The sequence below is a fragment of the Lemur catta genome, chromosome 9 (assembly GCF_020740605.2).
Source record: "Lemur catta isolate mLemCat1 chromosome 9, mLemCat1.pri, whole genome shotgun sequence".
In the NCBI taxonomy this organism is placed as follows: domain Eukaryota; kingdom Metazoa; phylum Chordata; class Mammalia; order Primates; family Lemuridae; genus Lemur; species Lemur catta.
Window position 1 is genome coordinate 97,502,060 of NC_059136.1, and position 17,845 is coordinate 97,519,904.

The 17,845-nt window shown below is 40.2% G+C and overlaps 1 protein-coding gene across 4 annotated transcripts in view; it reads left to right on the forward strand.

The window, feature by feature from the left end:
- ST18 (ST18 C2H2C-type zinc finger transcription factor) overlaps positions 1–17,845 on the forward strand; it is a 96,285-nt gene that overhangs the window by 23,783 nt on the left and 54,657 nt on the right. For 3 of the 4 annotated variants that reach the window (XM_045560980.1, XM_045560979.1, XM_045560981.1), the window contains exon 1: positions 11,137–11,323. In XM_045560980.1, the coding sequence (XP_045416936.1) occupies positions 11,152–11,323 (172 nt within the window). In that variant the 5' untranslated portion in view covers positions 11,137–11,151. Of the gene's footprint in view, positions 1–11,132; positions 11,324–17,845 lie in introns of those variants that run through there. The other variant, XM_045560978.1, reaches the window with a different exon arrangement.

Here is a 17,845-nt window from a genome sequence, read left to right on the forward strand (position 1 = left end):
TGGGGTACAGTGGCACAATCATAGCTCACTGCAACCTCAAATCCCTGGGCTCAAGTGATCCTCCCACCTCAGCCTCCCGAGTAGCTGGGACTACAGGTGCACCACTACACCTCACTAATTTGTATTTTTTTTTCAGAGACAGGGTCTCACTATGTTGCCTGGGCTGGTCTCAAACTCTCGGCCTCAAGTGATCCTCCTGCCTCGGCCTCCCAGAGTGCTGGGATTACAGGTGTGAGATACCGTGCCTGGCCAGTCAACATAATTTACTAATGCGATGGCCTCGGGGATGTCCAGATTTCCCAGATTTCTTCAGACTGCAGCATGACAGAGGGGAGCAGAGTTAGCATAGTCTTCAACAAGATCATAGATCTGAACTTTTTCTGCTTGTCATTGGAATACTAACTGTTCTTGGTTCTGCTTCCTGCTAGAAGTGGAAAAGAACACATTTACCATGTCAGGGACTGCAACACACATATTTGAGTCTGTGTTAATCTACTAAACAAAGATCCCATATTTTGGCACAGCAGCTGCAGTTGGAATTATTGCTTATTTGAGTTTGTGGTAGGCCACTGTCGACCTATACAATCAGTCTTGTGGGGTACACACTGGTGAATTAAGTGGAAAAACAATAGGGACCACCAACCAAGCATCCTCCACATTTTAAGGATGGTGCGGTTTGGGTTTCCCTTATCTAAAATGCTTGGGACCAGAAGTGTTTCAGATTTTGAATTTTTTTGGATTTTGGAATATTTCATATACATGATGAGATATCTTGGGAATGGGACCCAAGTTTAAACATGAATTTATTTATGTTGCATATACGCCTTACACACATGGCCTGAAGGTAATCTTACACAATATTTTAAATAATTTAGTGCATGAAACAAAGTTTTGACTGTGTTTTGATTGTGACCGTCATGTGAGGTCAGTTGTGGAATTGTCTACTTATGGCGTCATGTCAGTGCTCAAAATGTTTTGTATTTCAGATTTTTGGATTTATGGATGCTCAACCTGTGCTAATCTTTGCCATTTCCCTCCAGAATATAATGTTTTAGATCTACTATTTTGGTGATGGGAAAGGAGAACTTTTAGAGGATTCCACTTATGGATCCCACTTTATTAGGACTTACCCACCTAGCCACGAAGCCAGTGTGTATCTGTTCCCACTACACATGCAGAGGCCAGGGCACAACGTGGGGCAGGTTCTTGGAGCCAGAACCCCCAGTGGGCCAGGGCTGTATTTGTGATCTGCCCTCATAGTCTCCCACTCTAACAAAGGGCCATGATGAAGCTTCAGTCCCTCAGCATCAACTCAGACACTGTGTGCAACTGTCCCTGAAATGCCTGTGCAGTATTTTTCCCCCAACATGGTTGTTCTCCAAGTAAATGGCCACAGGTCCTTATGGGAAGGGACTTGGGGATATCACCATATATACCTGACTTGATGCGGCAGAGGCCTTCCTCAAGGGGACATGGCTTCTCTTTCAGTCATTGGGTTCTGAGTTTGAGAACTGCCTCAGGCCCAGATAATTGACAAAAGATCACGATGTTTATTGGTATGGATTTTCTAGCCTGTGTAAGGTATCCATTCTAGAGTGCCCACCTCTCTGAACCTTTTGATTTCTTCTTTATCCTTTGAGATGGGAGTTCTGGAACTTCTGATTAGTGTGAGCCATTGCTTTTCTAGGCCTCCAAGAGCCAGTCTAGGAGCATGTTAGCACCATCTCCCGGAGCCCTTGACAGGGTGTTAAATCTTGTAACATGTGGGATGGCCCCCACACTAACTTTCCCTTAACCAAGTTGATATTCCATCCCTTTGATCCAACACCCCCAGATCAAGCCCATCTGCACTCCTCCAGCTCCTGCCACGCATATTAGCTACATCCTGCAGCTCCTTTGGCATGTGCACCTTCCACCCTTAGCAAGCCAGAGGATGTTGTGTATGGACCTTGATTATTGTTCAGGGGGCGAGAAGGGGAGATGGAAGCATGCATGCCCTTGCAAAATAGAAACCTCTGAATCATCTTCAGCATGACAGAGACAGAAGGGGACTACTTCTGGGGCTCAGGGCGTCCAGGGCTCTCTTAGGATTCAATATATTTTTAGTGTATCAACCAAAACGTCCCCATACTGATGCCATATGCAGTAAGCATTTCAAATTTAACATGCTCCATTTTGAACTCTTGATCTCTAACCCTCCCAAATCCTGCTTCTTCAAGTCTTTCTCATCTCAGCAAAGGTAACTGCAAGATTCCAATTCTTAAGCCAAAAACCTTACAGTCATCCTTGACTCTTTACTTTCTTTTACATCTCACATCTAATCTCTCAATAACTCCATTTTGCTTCCTCTTCCAAATATATTCAGAGTCTGACCACTTCTTACCACCCCCACTGGTATGGCCACAGTCCAGCTCACCCATCACCTCTCATCTGGATTATCTCAGTAACTTCCTGACCACCCTCTTTGTTTCTGACCTCACTGCCTGGAGCCTGCTCTCAGCACAGAAGCCAGGGTAATCCTACTGCAACACAAATCAGCACCTGTCACTCTGTCAAAACACCACGAAGTCTTCACACCTCACTAAGAGTTGAAGTCCCTAAAATAGTCCGTAATTCCCGGCATAATCAGGATCCATTATTTCTCTAACCTTGTCTCCTGTCATTCTCCCACCCACTCATTGTACTCAAGCCTCTGTGCTCACCCTGAAACATGTGAAGCATGGTACTGCCTCAGGACCCTTGCATTTGCTGTTCCTGCTGTCTGAAACCTGTGTCCCGCTGTTTCTGCATGCTTTCTCCTTTATCTCCTTCAGATCTTTTCTAAGATTTAATTTTTTTTTTTTTTTTTTTGAGACAGGGTAATCTCACTCTGTCGCCTGGGCTACAGTGCCATGGCATCAGCCTAGCTCACAGCAACCTCAAACTCCTGGGCTCAGGTGATCCTCCTGCCTCAGCCTCCCCAGTAGCTGGGGCTACAAGCGCACCACCACGCCCAGCTAATTTTTTCTATTTTTAGTAGAGATAGGGTTTCACTCTTGCTCAGGCTAGTCTCGAACTCCTAAGCTCAAGTGATCCTCCCACCTCGGCCTCCCAGAGTGCTAGGATTACAGATGTGAGCCACTGCACCCAGCCAGATTCAATCTTCTTAATGGGGCTTTTTCTGACCATTCTATCTGAAACTCCAACCCTTTGCCAGCATAAACTCCTTATTCCCCTTGTTTGCTTTTTTTTCCCAAAGCACTTATTTTCAAACATTCTGTGTATTTTGCTCAATTAAAAAATTTTCTGTATCTCTATAATAAAACTCTAGGAAGAGAGACATTTTTTTTCAGTTTTATTCAGTATTATATCCCTAAAACTTAGAACACTGCTAAATAAATATTTATTTGGTACTAATTACATATTTATTGAATAAGTAAATCAATATCTCCAAAGGCGTCTAAACTGGAAGTACAGTGTTGTCCATATAAATTGATTTTTCTGAATGATTGTTGAGTTTGGCTTTACCTGGAAGTATTCAAAAGGACTAAAAAGTCAATTGCATTAACTAGTAATCACTATTCTAAGCATAAATTGCATTTGTTTTAGACACGTAGTATAGGAATGAAAATGAATTCAAACATACTTTAAATAATTTGAGTAATTAGGCCAAACGTGCACATGGATATCACTTGAGAACATTTGCAAAACAAACTCTCAACCAAAAAAATAAAAATAGAAAGATCACCTTCACCTCTCTTTAATCATGCCTCATCTTGTATTTAGTGCATGAAAAATGCCTGTCCTTTCCTAGGTCCAAGAAAATTTTCTCCACCAATATCTCAACATAGTGGTCTATTATCCTTTAAGAAAAAATTGAGGATTATAATTGTAAACCATATACAGTTCATCAATTGGTTCTAATTCTGACATCTACAAAAGTCAGACTGATGATTTGGAAAGCTTTTTATGTTCTTCCACCACTGGTGGTGTCCATTCACTGGATTCAGTCATAATATCTGTTCATTAAATCATTGAACAGTATGATGCAGCTAGTTTGAAGGGTAATAATAAATAATGATTAATAGGCAGAATTTAAGTCCAGAATGCCTGGGTTCAAATCTGGGCTCTTTCATTAATGGCTGTCTGGTATCTGACAAAGTAGCACCTCTGTGCTTTAGAGATGAAACAGCACCAACCTGAGAGCATCATTGCAAGACTGCAGCGGGTTGATACATGTAAATGACTTAGAACACTCCCGGACACATTGTAAGTACTGACTGAATTTTACCGGTTATCATTAGCTCCACTGGATTAAGAATTTACACTTGAAGTCAGGACCTTTGACCTTGAGTCTATCAATACTTTTGGCAATTAAAGAAATTTGCAACTCACGCGGACTGAACGTGATACCAGGCTGCAAGTAGACCTGTTAATATTCTTTTTTTAATGTAATATTTTATTGAGGTATAACGAACATACAGAAAAATGCAGAAATTATGTGGGTACAGCTTTATGAATTTTTACTAGGTGAACACACTCATGAAACTACGACCCAGAACTAGAAGCAGACTTTATCAGCATCCCAGAAGTCCCCTTCCTACCTCCCACAATCTCCACCGTCACACAAGTAACCGCTCTCCTGACTTCTCCCACATGGATTCATTGTCTGTACTCCTTTGCTGTCTGGATTGTTTCACTCAGCAATATGTTTATGGAATTCAACAGCATTATTCATACCAACAGTTGCCTTTTTCTCATGGCTGCAGCATATTCAGGGGTGTGAATATTCCACCATACTTTCCTCATTCTACAGTCACAGGATGGTGTGATGTTTCCAGTTTTGGACAGATTACTGCTGTGAACTGAACATACCTTTTGGTGTACATATGGACACACTTCTCTCAGATGTACATGTAAGAGTGGAATTTCTGGGCTACAGGTTAGATATACGTTCAGTTTTGTAGATACTGCCAAGCAAGTTCCAAAGCAACCATACCCATTTACTGCACCAGAGTTCCAGCTGCTTGATGTCCTCACCGACATTTGGGGTCGTCGGTCTTTCATTTTAGCCATCCCAGGGGGCACGAGCGGTACCAGTTGTGAGTTTTTGCATTTCTCTGGAGACAAAAGAGTCTGAGCGCCTCTTCATTTGCGTATCTGCCAAATGTTCTTTTATGAAGTGACTGCCCAAGTCTTTTGCCTAATTTTTAAATTGTCAGTCTGTCTATTTCTTATTTCTTTATGTACTTTATATATCTCCAAATTGTTCATATATTCTGTGTATAAGTCCTTTTTTGATAATGTATTGCAAATACCTTCTCCCATTCCCTGGCTTGTTTTTTCACTCTTAATAATCTTTTAACAACTGTTTTAAAGAGCATAAAATACACATAGCAGAGTGTCCCTGTGAAAAGGGCACAGCTCATTGACTCTTCACAACCTGAAGATGCTTATGGGAACTGATCAAGAAATAGAATACTGACAGGACACTCCCTTTACTGGTTGGTATCTTCTGATAAATCAAAATTTTCATTTTAATGTGTTCTAACTTAGCAATCTTTTTCTTTAAATTAGTGTTGTTTACACACTGCTTGAAAAATCTTTGAATATCCCAAAGTCATGAAGCTATTATCTCACATTTTCTTCTTGAAGAGTTATTATTTTACAGGGCAAATTTTAAATCTATAATCCTGGAGCTGTTTGTTGTATATATGATGAGGTACAAGTAGAGACATCTTTTTTTCAGATAGATACCCAATTGACCTGGCATCATTCACTGAAAAAGCACCTTTTCCCCAATGACACCTTTGTCATAAATTGACTATATGTGTGTGGTTGTATTTCTGGACCCAATAGATGGAACATCTGTTCTGTTCCATTGGTCTGCTTGTTTATGTTTTCCCCAATAACACCCTATCTCAAGCACAGTAGTTTCATGATAAGCTTTCACATCCAAGACTGTAAGTCTTCCAATTTTGTTGTTATTCTTTTTCCAGATTGTCTTTGCTGTGCTTGTTCTTTTTATTTCCACAGAAATTGTAGAATTAACCTGTTAATTTCTAAAAAAAAAAAATCCTCTGGAGGTTTTGATAAGGATTGCATTGAATCTAATAGATAAATTTGTAGAGAATTCAAATCTTGCTATACTGAGTCTTTTAGTTCATGAACACTCTACATCTCTCCATTTATTTAGGTCTCTGTTAATTTTTTCTATATGTTCTTTATTGTGTGTAGGTCTTGCACATCTGACAGATTTATTCCTATGTATTTCATATTTCAATACTATTATAAATTTATTTTATTTTCTAACTGTTTATTGCTGGTTTATATAACTGCAATTAATTATTGAATAGCGAACTCACTGAATTTACTTATTTTAAAATTGTATCTGTAGATTCTTTTGGATTTTCCTCACACACAATTTTGCCTCTGCAAATAATAATAGTTTAATTTTTTCTTTGTCAATCATCATACTTTTGTTTTTTTTCTGTCAATCTTATTAGTCTTTGTTCAAATTCATACTTCTCAGCCTCTTTCAATGAGTCTGTGATGTTCTGCCTAATTAGAAAAAATGAGTGGGAATACCTGCTATGAATTTTCCATGAAAATATTGGAGCATGTGAATGTTTTCCTTGGACTCAGGAGTTCATAATCTTCATTTATTTTTCTATTTTATTCTTTTGGAGGGTGTTCACAGAATATATCTATTGCTAAATCTGAATTTTAAAAAATGTGTTACGTATCTTTTGATGATTTGCGTTGAGGATTTATTACTGTGGAAGACAAGCTGAACCACTGCTTATTGGACAGGTTTTGGGGATTCGCAGTTTCCTAGCTTCTTGTATCTTTTCTGAAACCTGAAAGGTCAATGAATTTGACTTCTAAACACACTTCCAGCACTGAATCTATTATTACTGTTATCTAGTAATGGTTTGCCTCAATGATTTTTCAATCACAATTTCAGTCATATGTTGTCATCAAAGGGAATGCTAATTCAAATTAGAGTTCAGTTTTCTAAATGGAAGCATTTCTCAAATACGTAACCAAAAAGTTTCTCTCAGGCAAAAATATAGATTCCTTAAAGATATTTTAATAAAAAATCAAAACCTGAAATACGGCGTTGAAAGATATTTGGTGCATTGATAAAGTTCCCTAGGGGACTCTGGATGTTTAAAGCAACAGTTTGATTGAATAGAACAATAAATGCAGGGCTGAGTGTATTTTTTCTCTTTCTTTCTCATCTACTAGAAAAATATAGATAATAGAGCTCATTTATTTCCTTAACATTTCAGAGCTCCGCAGATGGGAAAACACAACCCAGTGGAAATGATTTCTGGCAACCTTGAGAAGATATGTTAGCATTTTGTGGCATTTCTCTCAGTGACATGTAAAGCATGGCTTTCCCTCATTGCAGTGTCACAGCGAAGTGTCACAATAAAGCCAAAATAGTGTGCCCTCAGGGAAAACTAGGAAAAGGGACCATTTTCCATGCACACACAAAGGGTAATATTTATTATAAAGCCTTTCATTTTAGCTCCAAATGCTGCCTGGGCCATGGATACTTTCCAATGGAGAAATGCACAGAATGTGAGATTTAAAGCAAATTTTATGTGTAAATCTAATGCAGTTTATGTAAATATAAATAATATGTTAAAAAGTGAAATGCATTTATGGACATACATGAAGGCATAAATCTGGGTAGTGTGCCAGGGAGAGTTTGTGACGCTGCAAAGTGACAGCAGTTAGAGGGTGTCAGTGGCGTCCGAAGAGCCCTGAGCCAGGAGTCAGAACAGTCCTATCTTTACCTATTTTTGTCGCTACCAGCACAGATGTTATCTCTTTTATCCACAGAACATGTGATATAGAAATCATTATCCTTATTTGGTAGATGAGGAATTTGATATTCCAGAATGGTCAACTCTTTATTTCAGATTATACAGCTAGTATTACTTAAGCAATCTCATATACCCTTATTGTTAAATACAATAATTTATTGTAAGCTGAACTTGTACTTTGAGAAAACCCCTTTTTTGATATCCCCTTCATCCTACCTTGCATAGTGACTGTTTGGACCTAAATATTAAACTCTTCATTGCCATCAAGTGCCATCTCTCTGGGCTCCTTCTATTGCTACAGGCTGTGGACATTTGGGGAGGGTCTTAGTCATGTTTTGCAGTGTGTTTTTCATTGCTGCAATTCGCTATCTTCTTCACATAGTGTGACTGTTTTATATCCCCACCCAAATCACCAGGCAAGGCCTTGCAGCAGGCGACTTCCTTCCAGTTAGAGAGGTCACTGATGTATCCAGGCCCTACTTTAATGAATTGCCAAATGCATCCGGAAATTACCCACATCTATAGTCCTGATCTGGCAACATGGAAGGGAGGGCATGTGCTTTGGGGCCCAGCAGTCTTGGCTTCAAACATTAGCCCCACCAATTACCAGTTACGTGATTGCAGGAATGTTACTCGTCTCTATAAGTAAATTTGGATGATAATATTAACAAGATACAGTTTGTAAGGATCTCACAGGTAGTATGAGTTCAGCCGCTTTCATCACCCCAATCATCAAACAAAGAAATGACATTTTCGTGACTAACCAGTCCCATATTAACCACTCCTGCAAGCTCAGGTCTCATTGATCAATGCCTCCTGGTGCCAGCAACTTTTTTGTTCTCCTCCTCCTCCTCCTCCTCCTTTCTCCTTCCCCTCTCTCCTTCTTTTTAATATTTTTGTGGTAAGAACATTTAGCATGAGACCTACCCTCTTAACAAATTTTTGAGTCTACAATATACTATTGTTGACTCCGGGTACACTGTTGTACAACAGAGTTCTACAACTCAGTCATCTTGCTGGACTGCAACTTCATGCCTGGTAATTGGTCATTCCTCATTTCCCTGCCCCCAGCTCCTGGCAAACATGATCCTACTCTTTGATTCTATGAATTTGACCACTTTAGATGCCACAGATAAGTGAGATCACACAGTTTTTGTCTTTCTGTCTGGCTTATTTCCCTTAGAATAGTGTCCTCAAGGTTCATCCATGTTTTGCATAGTGAAGTATCTCCTACTCGTTTAAGGTTGAATAGTGTCTCATTGCATGTATATGCACGTGTATTTCCTTTGTCCATTCATCTGTTCATGGACACATAGGCTGTTTCCATATTTTGGCTATTGTGGGTGATGCTGCAGTGAACGTAGCACTGCAAAGAACATAGAAAACAGTACAGAGGGGCCCTAAAACTAAACCTACCACGTGAACCAGCAATCCCACTCTAGGTATTGATGCAAAAGAATTGAAATCAGGATCCAGACAAATCTTCATTTTAATCCACTTTGTTAGCCTCTTTCTCAGTACCAACATTATGCTTAAATCACTATGGTTTTTAGAATCCACTTTCTTTCCCTGTTTTAATATCTAAAAGATATAGGAGCCTCTCCCATTTTCTACAGATCTTCTTGGTTCATTATAATGGCTTAGTGATCTTACTTATGTATTTTCTGAGAATTTTTTTTCTGGTGGAAATTCATTTGATTTAGGACACTTTAACCGCTTTAGAAAACTTGAACTCTTCACATCACTAGGAACTTCATCTCCCTTTGGTGTGTTCCCCCCGCCCCTCCCCCGTCCAAAGCTGAGTCTCCTTTGGCAGAGAAGGCAGGTGAGGGGTCACTCGCTGTGGCGGGCTCTCCCCACATCACAGTCCATGTGTTTTCCTCACCAGCCGGCAGGCTCCGTCCATGCAGGGCCCCACCTTCTGCACAGTCTTCCTAGAAAGGCCATTTTTGCCGTCATCGTCATCTGGTTATGTTCTTCTGTACATGGTCACATTAAATTTGGGCTTTTATCAGAGAAATTTTGTGAAAGCACATTAGTTGATTTAGAAACTTCACTGGTCTCTTATCCATCAGGATAATTTGCAGTTCTCCAACTTTTAATGTTTCTTGAGAGATTTCTAACTCTTAAATTATCTCTCCTTCCAGAAGCTTTTTTTTTCTTAGAAGGAATGACACCTCCCCCTCCTCACCTTGCAAATTTTTGAATCTACTCCACTAAATTCAGGAGTTCATGTATGACTCCTCCCAAATCATTTTCATGAACAAGTCGCCTTCTTTGCACTGATGTTTGTAAGAGAACAGTTGAAGGCCTTTGTTTAGTATTAAAAATGTTACTGAGAATTCAATGTTCTTTTAGAGATGGGTAAGTAACATCTGAGTCTAGAATTCTCTCCTCTGGATCTTTTCATCTAAAGCTCCAGCATTTTTCTTCAAAGAGCATTTAATAAATATCTCTTATAGACTGTTAGCTAAACCCTCTGATTTTCATGGATCTTGCCAAGAGAATGTTTGTCTTAACTTCACACAGAGCGTGATCCGCCCTGATTCTGAGTGCGCTATATGGAGGAAATCGACTTTGAAAGGGCCACCCCCAGGAGCATTTTCAAATAAAACCATGAGAGAACAGGAGTGAGGATAAACTGTTGTCCATTTTTTTTTTGTGAAATCCACTCTTCTTTCTCCTCCTTTTGTTTGTTCTGTGAGCCAGATGAGTGCGAATCCAAAGGCAGAATGCCATGGAGCGTCTTTCCGCTTCTGTCTGGTGCTGGTGACTGGAGATGGTGACTGGACGTTCACAGCTCGCTCCTTGCTCTGTGCGCCTTTCTTTCAAGTCAAAGCCTTAGACGCGTGACAGTTCAGGTTTCAGCCCATAACTGTGGCAGAGATAAGCAGTTTCAGTGGCAAACAACTATTTGAAAAACCTTGTAACTTATCCGTACTGGACACATTTTTTTATATATCTGGTGGTATATTTTTCACATTAGCTGTTTCTTAGGATTAGCAAACCAGGGAAAATCTTGTTTCATCCCTCCCTGGGTATTTAGTGTAGTGCCAAGCAAAGCACAGATTAACATATGCTTACTCAGGATTAAGGATGATTTTTTTTTTTTTAACTCTTCCGATAGGCAGTAAAATAGAATCCACACAGTTCGATGGATTCCACGGATGGGCTGTTTTTGTTAGTGCCAACGACTAACCGTAAACCTCTAGTCCCAAGTTTCCAAAGGCTTTGGGTTAGACTTTGTGAAAATCAGATGCCAAACAGCAGCAAACACTAGTTTACCATGTTCTTAATTTGCCTCCATCACTACAGTGTTGCATATGAGTGCTCCATGGCAAAGAAGAGGAGAGCTGAAGATCAGGCTATGGGGGTCCCAGTCAACAAAAGGAAATCCCTGCTAATGAAGCCCCGACACTACAGCCCAAGCACGGACTGCCATGAAGACCGTGGTGACAGGACCGAGGAGGACAGCCTCTTGGAAACACATGATCACTCTACTGCAGGTAGCAAAGAGGCGTGCCCAAACCTTTCCTATTCCTGGCACTGAGCACTTAGTCTTAATTTACATAGAACATATGGTTTATGTGGTCGTAAAAATATATTTGAATTTGGAAGCAAAACCAAACATTTACTTCACTCAACATCCATTTATCAAGGGCCCATTTTTTATCAGTAACTGTTGAGGGTCTACTGATAAGCAACAGAGGGTCCTTAACCTGTTCTATCCATTGTCAAAGCAGAGGATTAGATTATGCCTCTATTTGAAAAAATAAAAGATATTAAGCCTTAAAGTTGAAAAGTACTTTGTCTTTCCAATAGGATGGATGTCAAATTGCTAAAAGGATCCTTCAAATTCAAGGGCATGTTTAAGCTTTAAGATACCTTTTCAATGATCTATATAATGTTTGTTAATGATTATGATATATGTATAGAATACATATCTAAAACATTTATTTTTTATTTAAAATAAAAACATATATAGTATTACTTACTCTAAAAAATATAATTGGTAATAACAACATGGACCAATACAGATGGTTTTGGCCTTAATATTTTTAATAGTTTTTGAATAAATGTTTATAGCAATGAGCTGTGGAAGCAACCTAAAGTTGTCAGACTAGAGTCTTCTTCAGTAGGAAAATTATGTATTATAGAAAATGTATCACTGTGCCCATTATTTCCAAAATAAATCACTTAAATTTCCCTTTAGATACACATTATATTTCATTGATTCAATTCTTCACTCACTCATCAAACACCCTTTGCATGCTAAGTGAAATGTAATTACTATTTTGAAACTTAAGGATTCATTTCTCTCCAGTTGACAGTTATTCCCATTAGTCCCTGGTAATCACATGCATCTAGGAGTTGGAATATCACTAATTCCTTTGTGCATGAAGCTGAAGTTGAGGAATATGCAAAAAAAATCTCAAAAATTATGAAAAAAATTAATATCTGAAGCTTGTTTTAGTAGAAAATGAAATTAGTCATATATTCTACTAAACATGTTTTTCTGAATGTGAGTTTTTAAAAAATCAAAATATATTTGAAAAGAAGTATTTATTATACAAACAAAAGGGAATGAGATTCTTAAGCCATAAATATTTATGGTATATAGAATTATATTAATAGTTAATAATAAGTATTAATAGAAAATATGTAAAAGCATATTGACTGAGTGAGCACAAATCTCAGATCAGAATCATCTCCAGTAATCTTGGCTTAGAAGTAGTTTGAGATTCTGTGGTTAAAACAAAGTTGTATTCTGATTTGAATGTGTTTAAGTAAATTTTCTGCCTTTTCTGTATTTAGCATGTGATTTAAAATGTCATGGCTTACCTTGAAATTATAACCATCCTTGACTTTTTGTTTCCTTGAGCTGGTCAGTTTTATTTCTTGATTCATGAAAATTGCAGGTTGAATCTAGTATTGGGGAAAGTCCTTTAATCATTATTGTTAGGTATAATATATCTAAGCTGGCATTAATTAACCAAATGGTTAAGAAAATGGGCATGCTTTTGCATGAACACATTCTTGTAAGTGCAGTGAGGACAGACTGTACCTGGCTCACTGAGTGACCACCTTCTATTATAGTTTGTTGATCACTGTAAATGTTTAATATTAACCAAGTGAATATACTGTCCAAATGTACTCCAGTTAAATATTCAGCTATAAGCACTGATAGGCATCTCTCTATTTTCAGGTTGACAAAAATAAATTAACTACCTTTATATTTAATGTTAGAACCACTACTACTGATAATGGATATGCTGAAATTGCAGCAGTAGTGACCATTATTTTTGAGTTCTTTAATATATTTTAGGCACACAAATTATATCACTTAATCCACACAATACTACAATGCGTATGTATGACTATGGCCACAGTTTTACATATGAGATCATTGGGGACTGAAGAGATTTAATGCTGAAGTTAATGCAGCTTGTAGGTGTTGGAAGGAAGATAATTAGGAAACAATTGGAAGGACAAGCAAAATAATTGTTTCCCAGCTAACAGTGCTCTATAATTCAATTGTCCCCATGCTCCAACTACCTTCAGAATGCAAACTGGGCAAAGTTCCTACACCATCACATCATGAAGTCACAATTTCCTGAAATGGCAGATCCTATCACTTGTCAAAAAGGCAAAGATTTTAAGTTGCTTTCAGCCCTGTGAGCAAGTTACCTTCCGCCTCCACCCCCTGGGAGGAAAGAGAGCTGAGTTAGGGCCAGGCCCAGCATGGAGTGTTTCATCTAGCCACTCATCTACTCCAGGGACCCCAAGGCCTTTTACCTGTCCAGCTGCATGCCCAACAACATCATCAGTTGGGAAGTTCAGATGGTATAGTGCTCATGAAAGCGGAGGTCGTGAGCTTGAATCTTGTGAAGTTTTTGTTCTGTTTTGTGCCACAAACTATACCCAAACCCTCAACAACCGGCTGTCTTTCAAAGAGATGCAGGTGAGCATTAAGGGGAATAGAAGAGAACGTGGACAAAACCATGCAGATATACCTTCCTCACTGGGAAGAGGAGCTGGCAAAGTACTACCAGGAGGAAAGACAAGCGCTGGGTTTCCCAGCACAGACAGAAAAATGAGAGTCACCTGGAAGTGAGATTAACCAAGCCAGGGTGTGGAGTCCCCCGCAACATAAACACATGCTCATGATTTGGGGAAATCTGTCACAGTCATAGAAGTTCTAGGGCTGGGATGGTACTTTTAACACATATTATTTCTCGACAAGTAGCAAATAAAGGATGAGCCACTCCAATTTCAAGACTTTGAAAGATGAATTCATTTTTTTAGGGCTTTTATTCCCAGTAAAATTTACATATCCAAAGAAGCCTAGAAAGCTAATTTACCTATAAAAGTAACCTAGCTAGTTACAGAAACAGAGCTGCAGTCCAATTATAGTCAAATCCAGTGATACTGAAAGACTCAAACTCAAAATGTGTTGTGATTTTCAGAGGATTTTTAAAGTTGTTTTGATGCAGAACAGCTGACATATATGCAAGACTTTATTAGCATATACTTATGGGATTACCAGACAACTTAGAGACCTTGATTTAAAGTAAAGAAACCAATTGTATCGGGCAAAGGCATTTTTTCCCTCCATATACAAGGAAAACATCCTGCTTCCAGCTCCTCCTCCCTCCCCCCACTTTGAAATGCACTCAGGATGGGGATAGGTCTGTTCCCGGGAACAGTCTATCTCGGGCTGTACAAATCTGTTATGCCCCCCTAGGAATTTTCTGACCTATTATCGTTGTAGCAGTAAGAAAGTTGAGGTCAAGTTATTTGTTAGTTTTGTTGTGTTGCTTATTTGGTTTTACATATTGTTATATTTGTAATTTGAGGATCATTGTTTTTCTCATTGAAAGTTAGCTGACAATTGCATTCTAGCATCTTCATGTAAATCCACTCTTGAAAATATCCGAGGAAAAAAATAGACTAATAGCATTCTTAGCAGTTTCTCCTAAGGGTTCCTGTGTTTTGTAAACGTGCACGGCGACATGGCACTCCATGGCTGTCAGACCTGGGTAGCGTGGCACAGAGCGGAGCACGTGTGTGGCTCTGGGGCTGGGTGTCAGCACTCCACTGGCCGGCCGTGTGGCCGTGTGGCCGTGTGGTCTTGAGCAAGCCCTTAGCTCACTTAGACCTGTAGTTTCCCTTCTGTAAAATGGAGTAGCAAGTACCTTTCTTGCAGTCATTGAGAAGATTACTCAAAATAAAGAACTGAACATGCCAGGAATATATCAGTTGTCCTAGAAAAGATCGTTGGATCATCCAGTCATTCATTGGGCCATTGGATCATCCTCCTCTTGAAGATGAGGCCCTAGACTCAGGAGCCCCAGGGCCTGCCCGAGGTCACACAGCAGGCAGGGCAGGGCCAGCAGCACGACCCCGTCTCCGGACCTCATACCCCCAAGAGCTTCTCCCCTCACGTTGCTGGTCTGCGCCGACTCCCAGTTTTCAAAGGCGGTTGGTGAACAACGGTGCCACAGAGTGCCTAGGAGTGGGGGGACCGGGCTGAGCCCTCCTAAGTCTGTGGCCCCTGCCCTTCCTTAGGGGTCAATTTTACTAATTATTCTAAACAAAAACAGGCCCCCTCACTGATGTCAAGGGTCCAGCGTACCCCCTGCCACTGCTGTCTTCTAAAGCAGTGTCTGGGGCAGAGGCAAGGGAGCCACCGTTTACCGAACACCTTTGGTGTTCCCGTGGGCCCCGGGTGCTCACCCAGGGCGGCACCATCCTCAACACGCGAACGAGACGCCCAGCTGAGCGCGCAGGGCAGTGCCAGGATCAGAACTCACGCCCAGGTCCACCCGGCTCCTTGAGTCGTTCCGGTGACAGAGGCACAGAGTCCCTCAGCGGGCCTCTGGGGAAAATAACAGCACAGCGGCCTGAGAAAGCATGGGCAGCCCAGCACACGGCTGGGAGAACGAGCTCCTCTCACGGATCTGTCCGGTTCTAACGCTAACGCAACTCTTTCCTTTTGACAGTGAGAGCCAGGGAGGGCGAGAACGTGGAAAGCTGGTCTGCAGGTTTGCAGAACCTCCCCTAGAAACCAGAGCGCGTGATGCACGGTGGCACCTCTGTCGGCAGGGCTCCTCTTTTTCTGAAGAATAATTAATAAATATTTTCTTTTAGCATATAACAAACAGTTGAACCAAACAATTATGTAAACTGGAAATGACCCAAAATGCTAGCAGTTGGCAGCAGCACAGTGAAATGCATTGTCGTGCACATGTGCATTTTTGTCACTCCCGCCTCTCTGGTGATCTGCACTTAATAGGAATATTTTAAACTATGTAGCTAAGCAACAGAGGTAATTGTTGCTTTCTAGAGCTTTTGTTAGCACTCTAACACAGCCCAAATATGCATAATTAGGTATAATGTCTATAAATCATTATCGTACACATGTGGGTAGTTAAGTGGAGTGAGAGAATAGTTCAATGAATTGAGCATATTCACTGAAAATGCTTTTTATTTGTTTTCTGTAGTTCATAATACTTTAAAATTATCATAACCCTTTACACTTTCTCTTAATAGCCAACCGTGATATTGAGAAAAACTTCATTTGCATTTTAGACTATGTTTAATATATTATTTAAACCTGGAGTTCCTCTGCTATGAATTCAGGAGAGGATAGGCCATCCTATCAAATATTATGTGCTTGTTTATCCAGCCTCTTTTCTAGGATCTAAAATGTTAAATTTTTCAGTTTATGTTGAATAGATCCCAACAAAAGACTGCACCCTATAATCAGCATTATTTACAGGGGCTAGTGTTGTGACTGAATTCTTCCCTTCATCCAAAAATGCTTTTAGTTACTATGGCAATATTTACTTGATCCTGGCAGTCCAGTGTTGATTTAGGGAGATAATTACCAGAAAGGAAGATGATGGAGATGTATTTTTGAGTGTCCTTGTCAGAGACAATGTTTATAAAAAATTAAATGAGACCAAAAAAGGCTCATTGTCTTGCGCACAGACACGCTCTCCCTCAGCCCTCGCACCGGATGGCTGTGCCTTTCTTCCCTCCGAAGATGTTTATTAACACAGAATGCACTTCACTTGGTGTCTTTAACAGGCTTTAAGGGGGCTTATTATTTTGTGCTTCCCATCCCCCTACTCTGCCTTTGACACACAGAAATGGCCCTTCTTTCTTTCTTTTTTTTTTTGGGTGTCAGAGACCGTTGCTGGGTGGCCGGCACACTTCGCAGCCTGGTGTGTGCTGGGCACCACCCCGAGTGCCGGGCCTGGGCTGGTGTCGCCAGCAACTCCACGCCCTCACCTGGTGTCTTTGCCCTGGAACAGGCTCGGGTAGGCTGACTGGATAACCTGTCAACCCCGCTGGGCCATTCCCAGCACAAACGGAGTGACACTGACCGCAAAAGCTACCTGGGACAACAGCCACCGCATGGGCTGTGCTGCACAGACAGGCATGTGACCTCCTCTGGGCCATGGGGTGCATTGACAGTCAAGCCCCAAGGTGGCTTTGTGCTGAGAACAACTAGTTAACGTGGCATCCCCCAACCATCCCACCTCATCTCATTTCCTTTTTGCACAAATGCGTGCAAATAAAAGACCAAAAATGTGAGACTATTCAAGATATTACTTGAGCATGCTTATTTTCCCATTTGTGTTTTCCTCAAAATATGGAATTTTGGTGCGACAATTACAAAAGTCCACAGGAAGTCTTAAAAGCCTCAGAATTCTTTTAGTTATCATCTCTAAGTAGATGTATTTTGTATTTTAACTAACATTCCATAAAATCTGCAAGTACATATAAGAGGTATGGAGAGTAAGCAACATAAAGCAAATCAGCTGTGAATACGCACTGCCACCCCAACAGAGAATCTGATGGATATTTTCCTTACAATGTGACAGTCTTATGTTTACTCAATTTTTTTCTGTTTGGCTAAGATTTGGGAATATAAGAGTACAGTAACAATAATTTTGCATTCAGCACACTATTCTTGTGAAGTATCTACTCCTTGTCTTGGTTAGTACCCTAGAAGCACT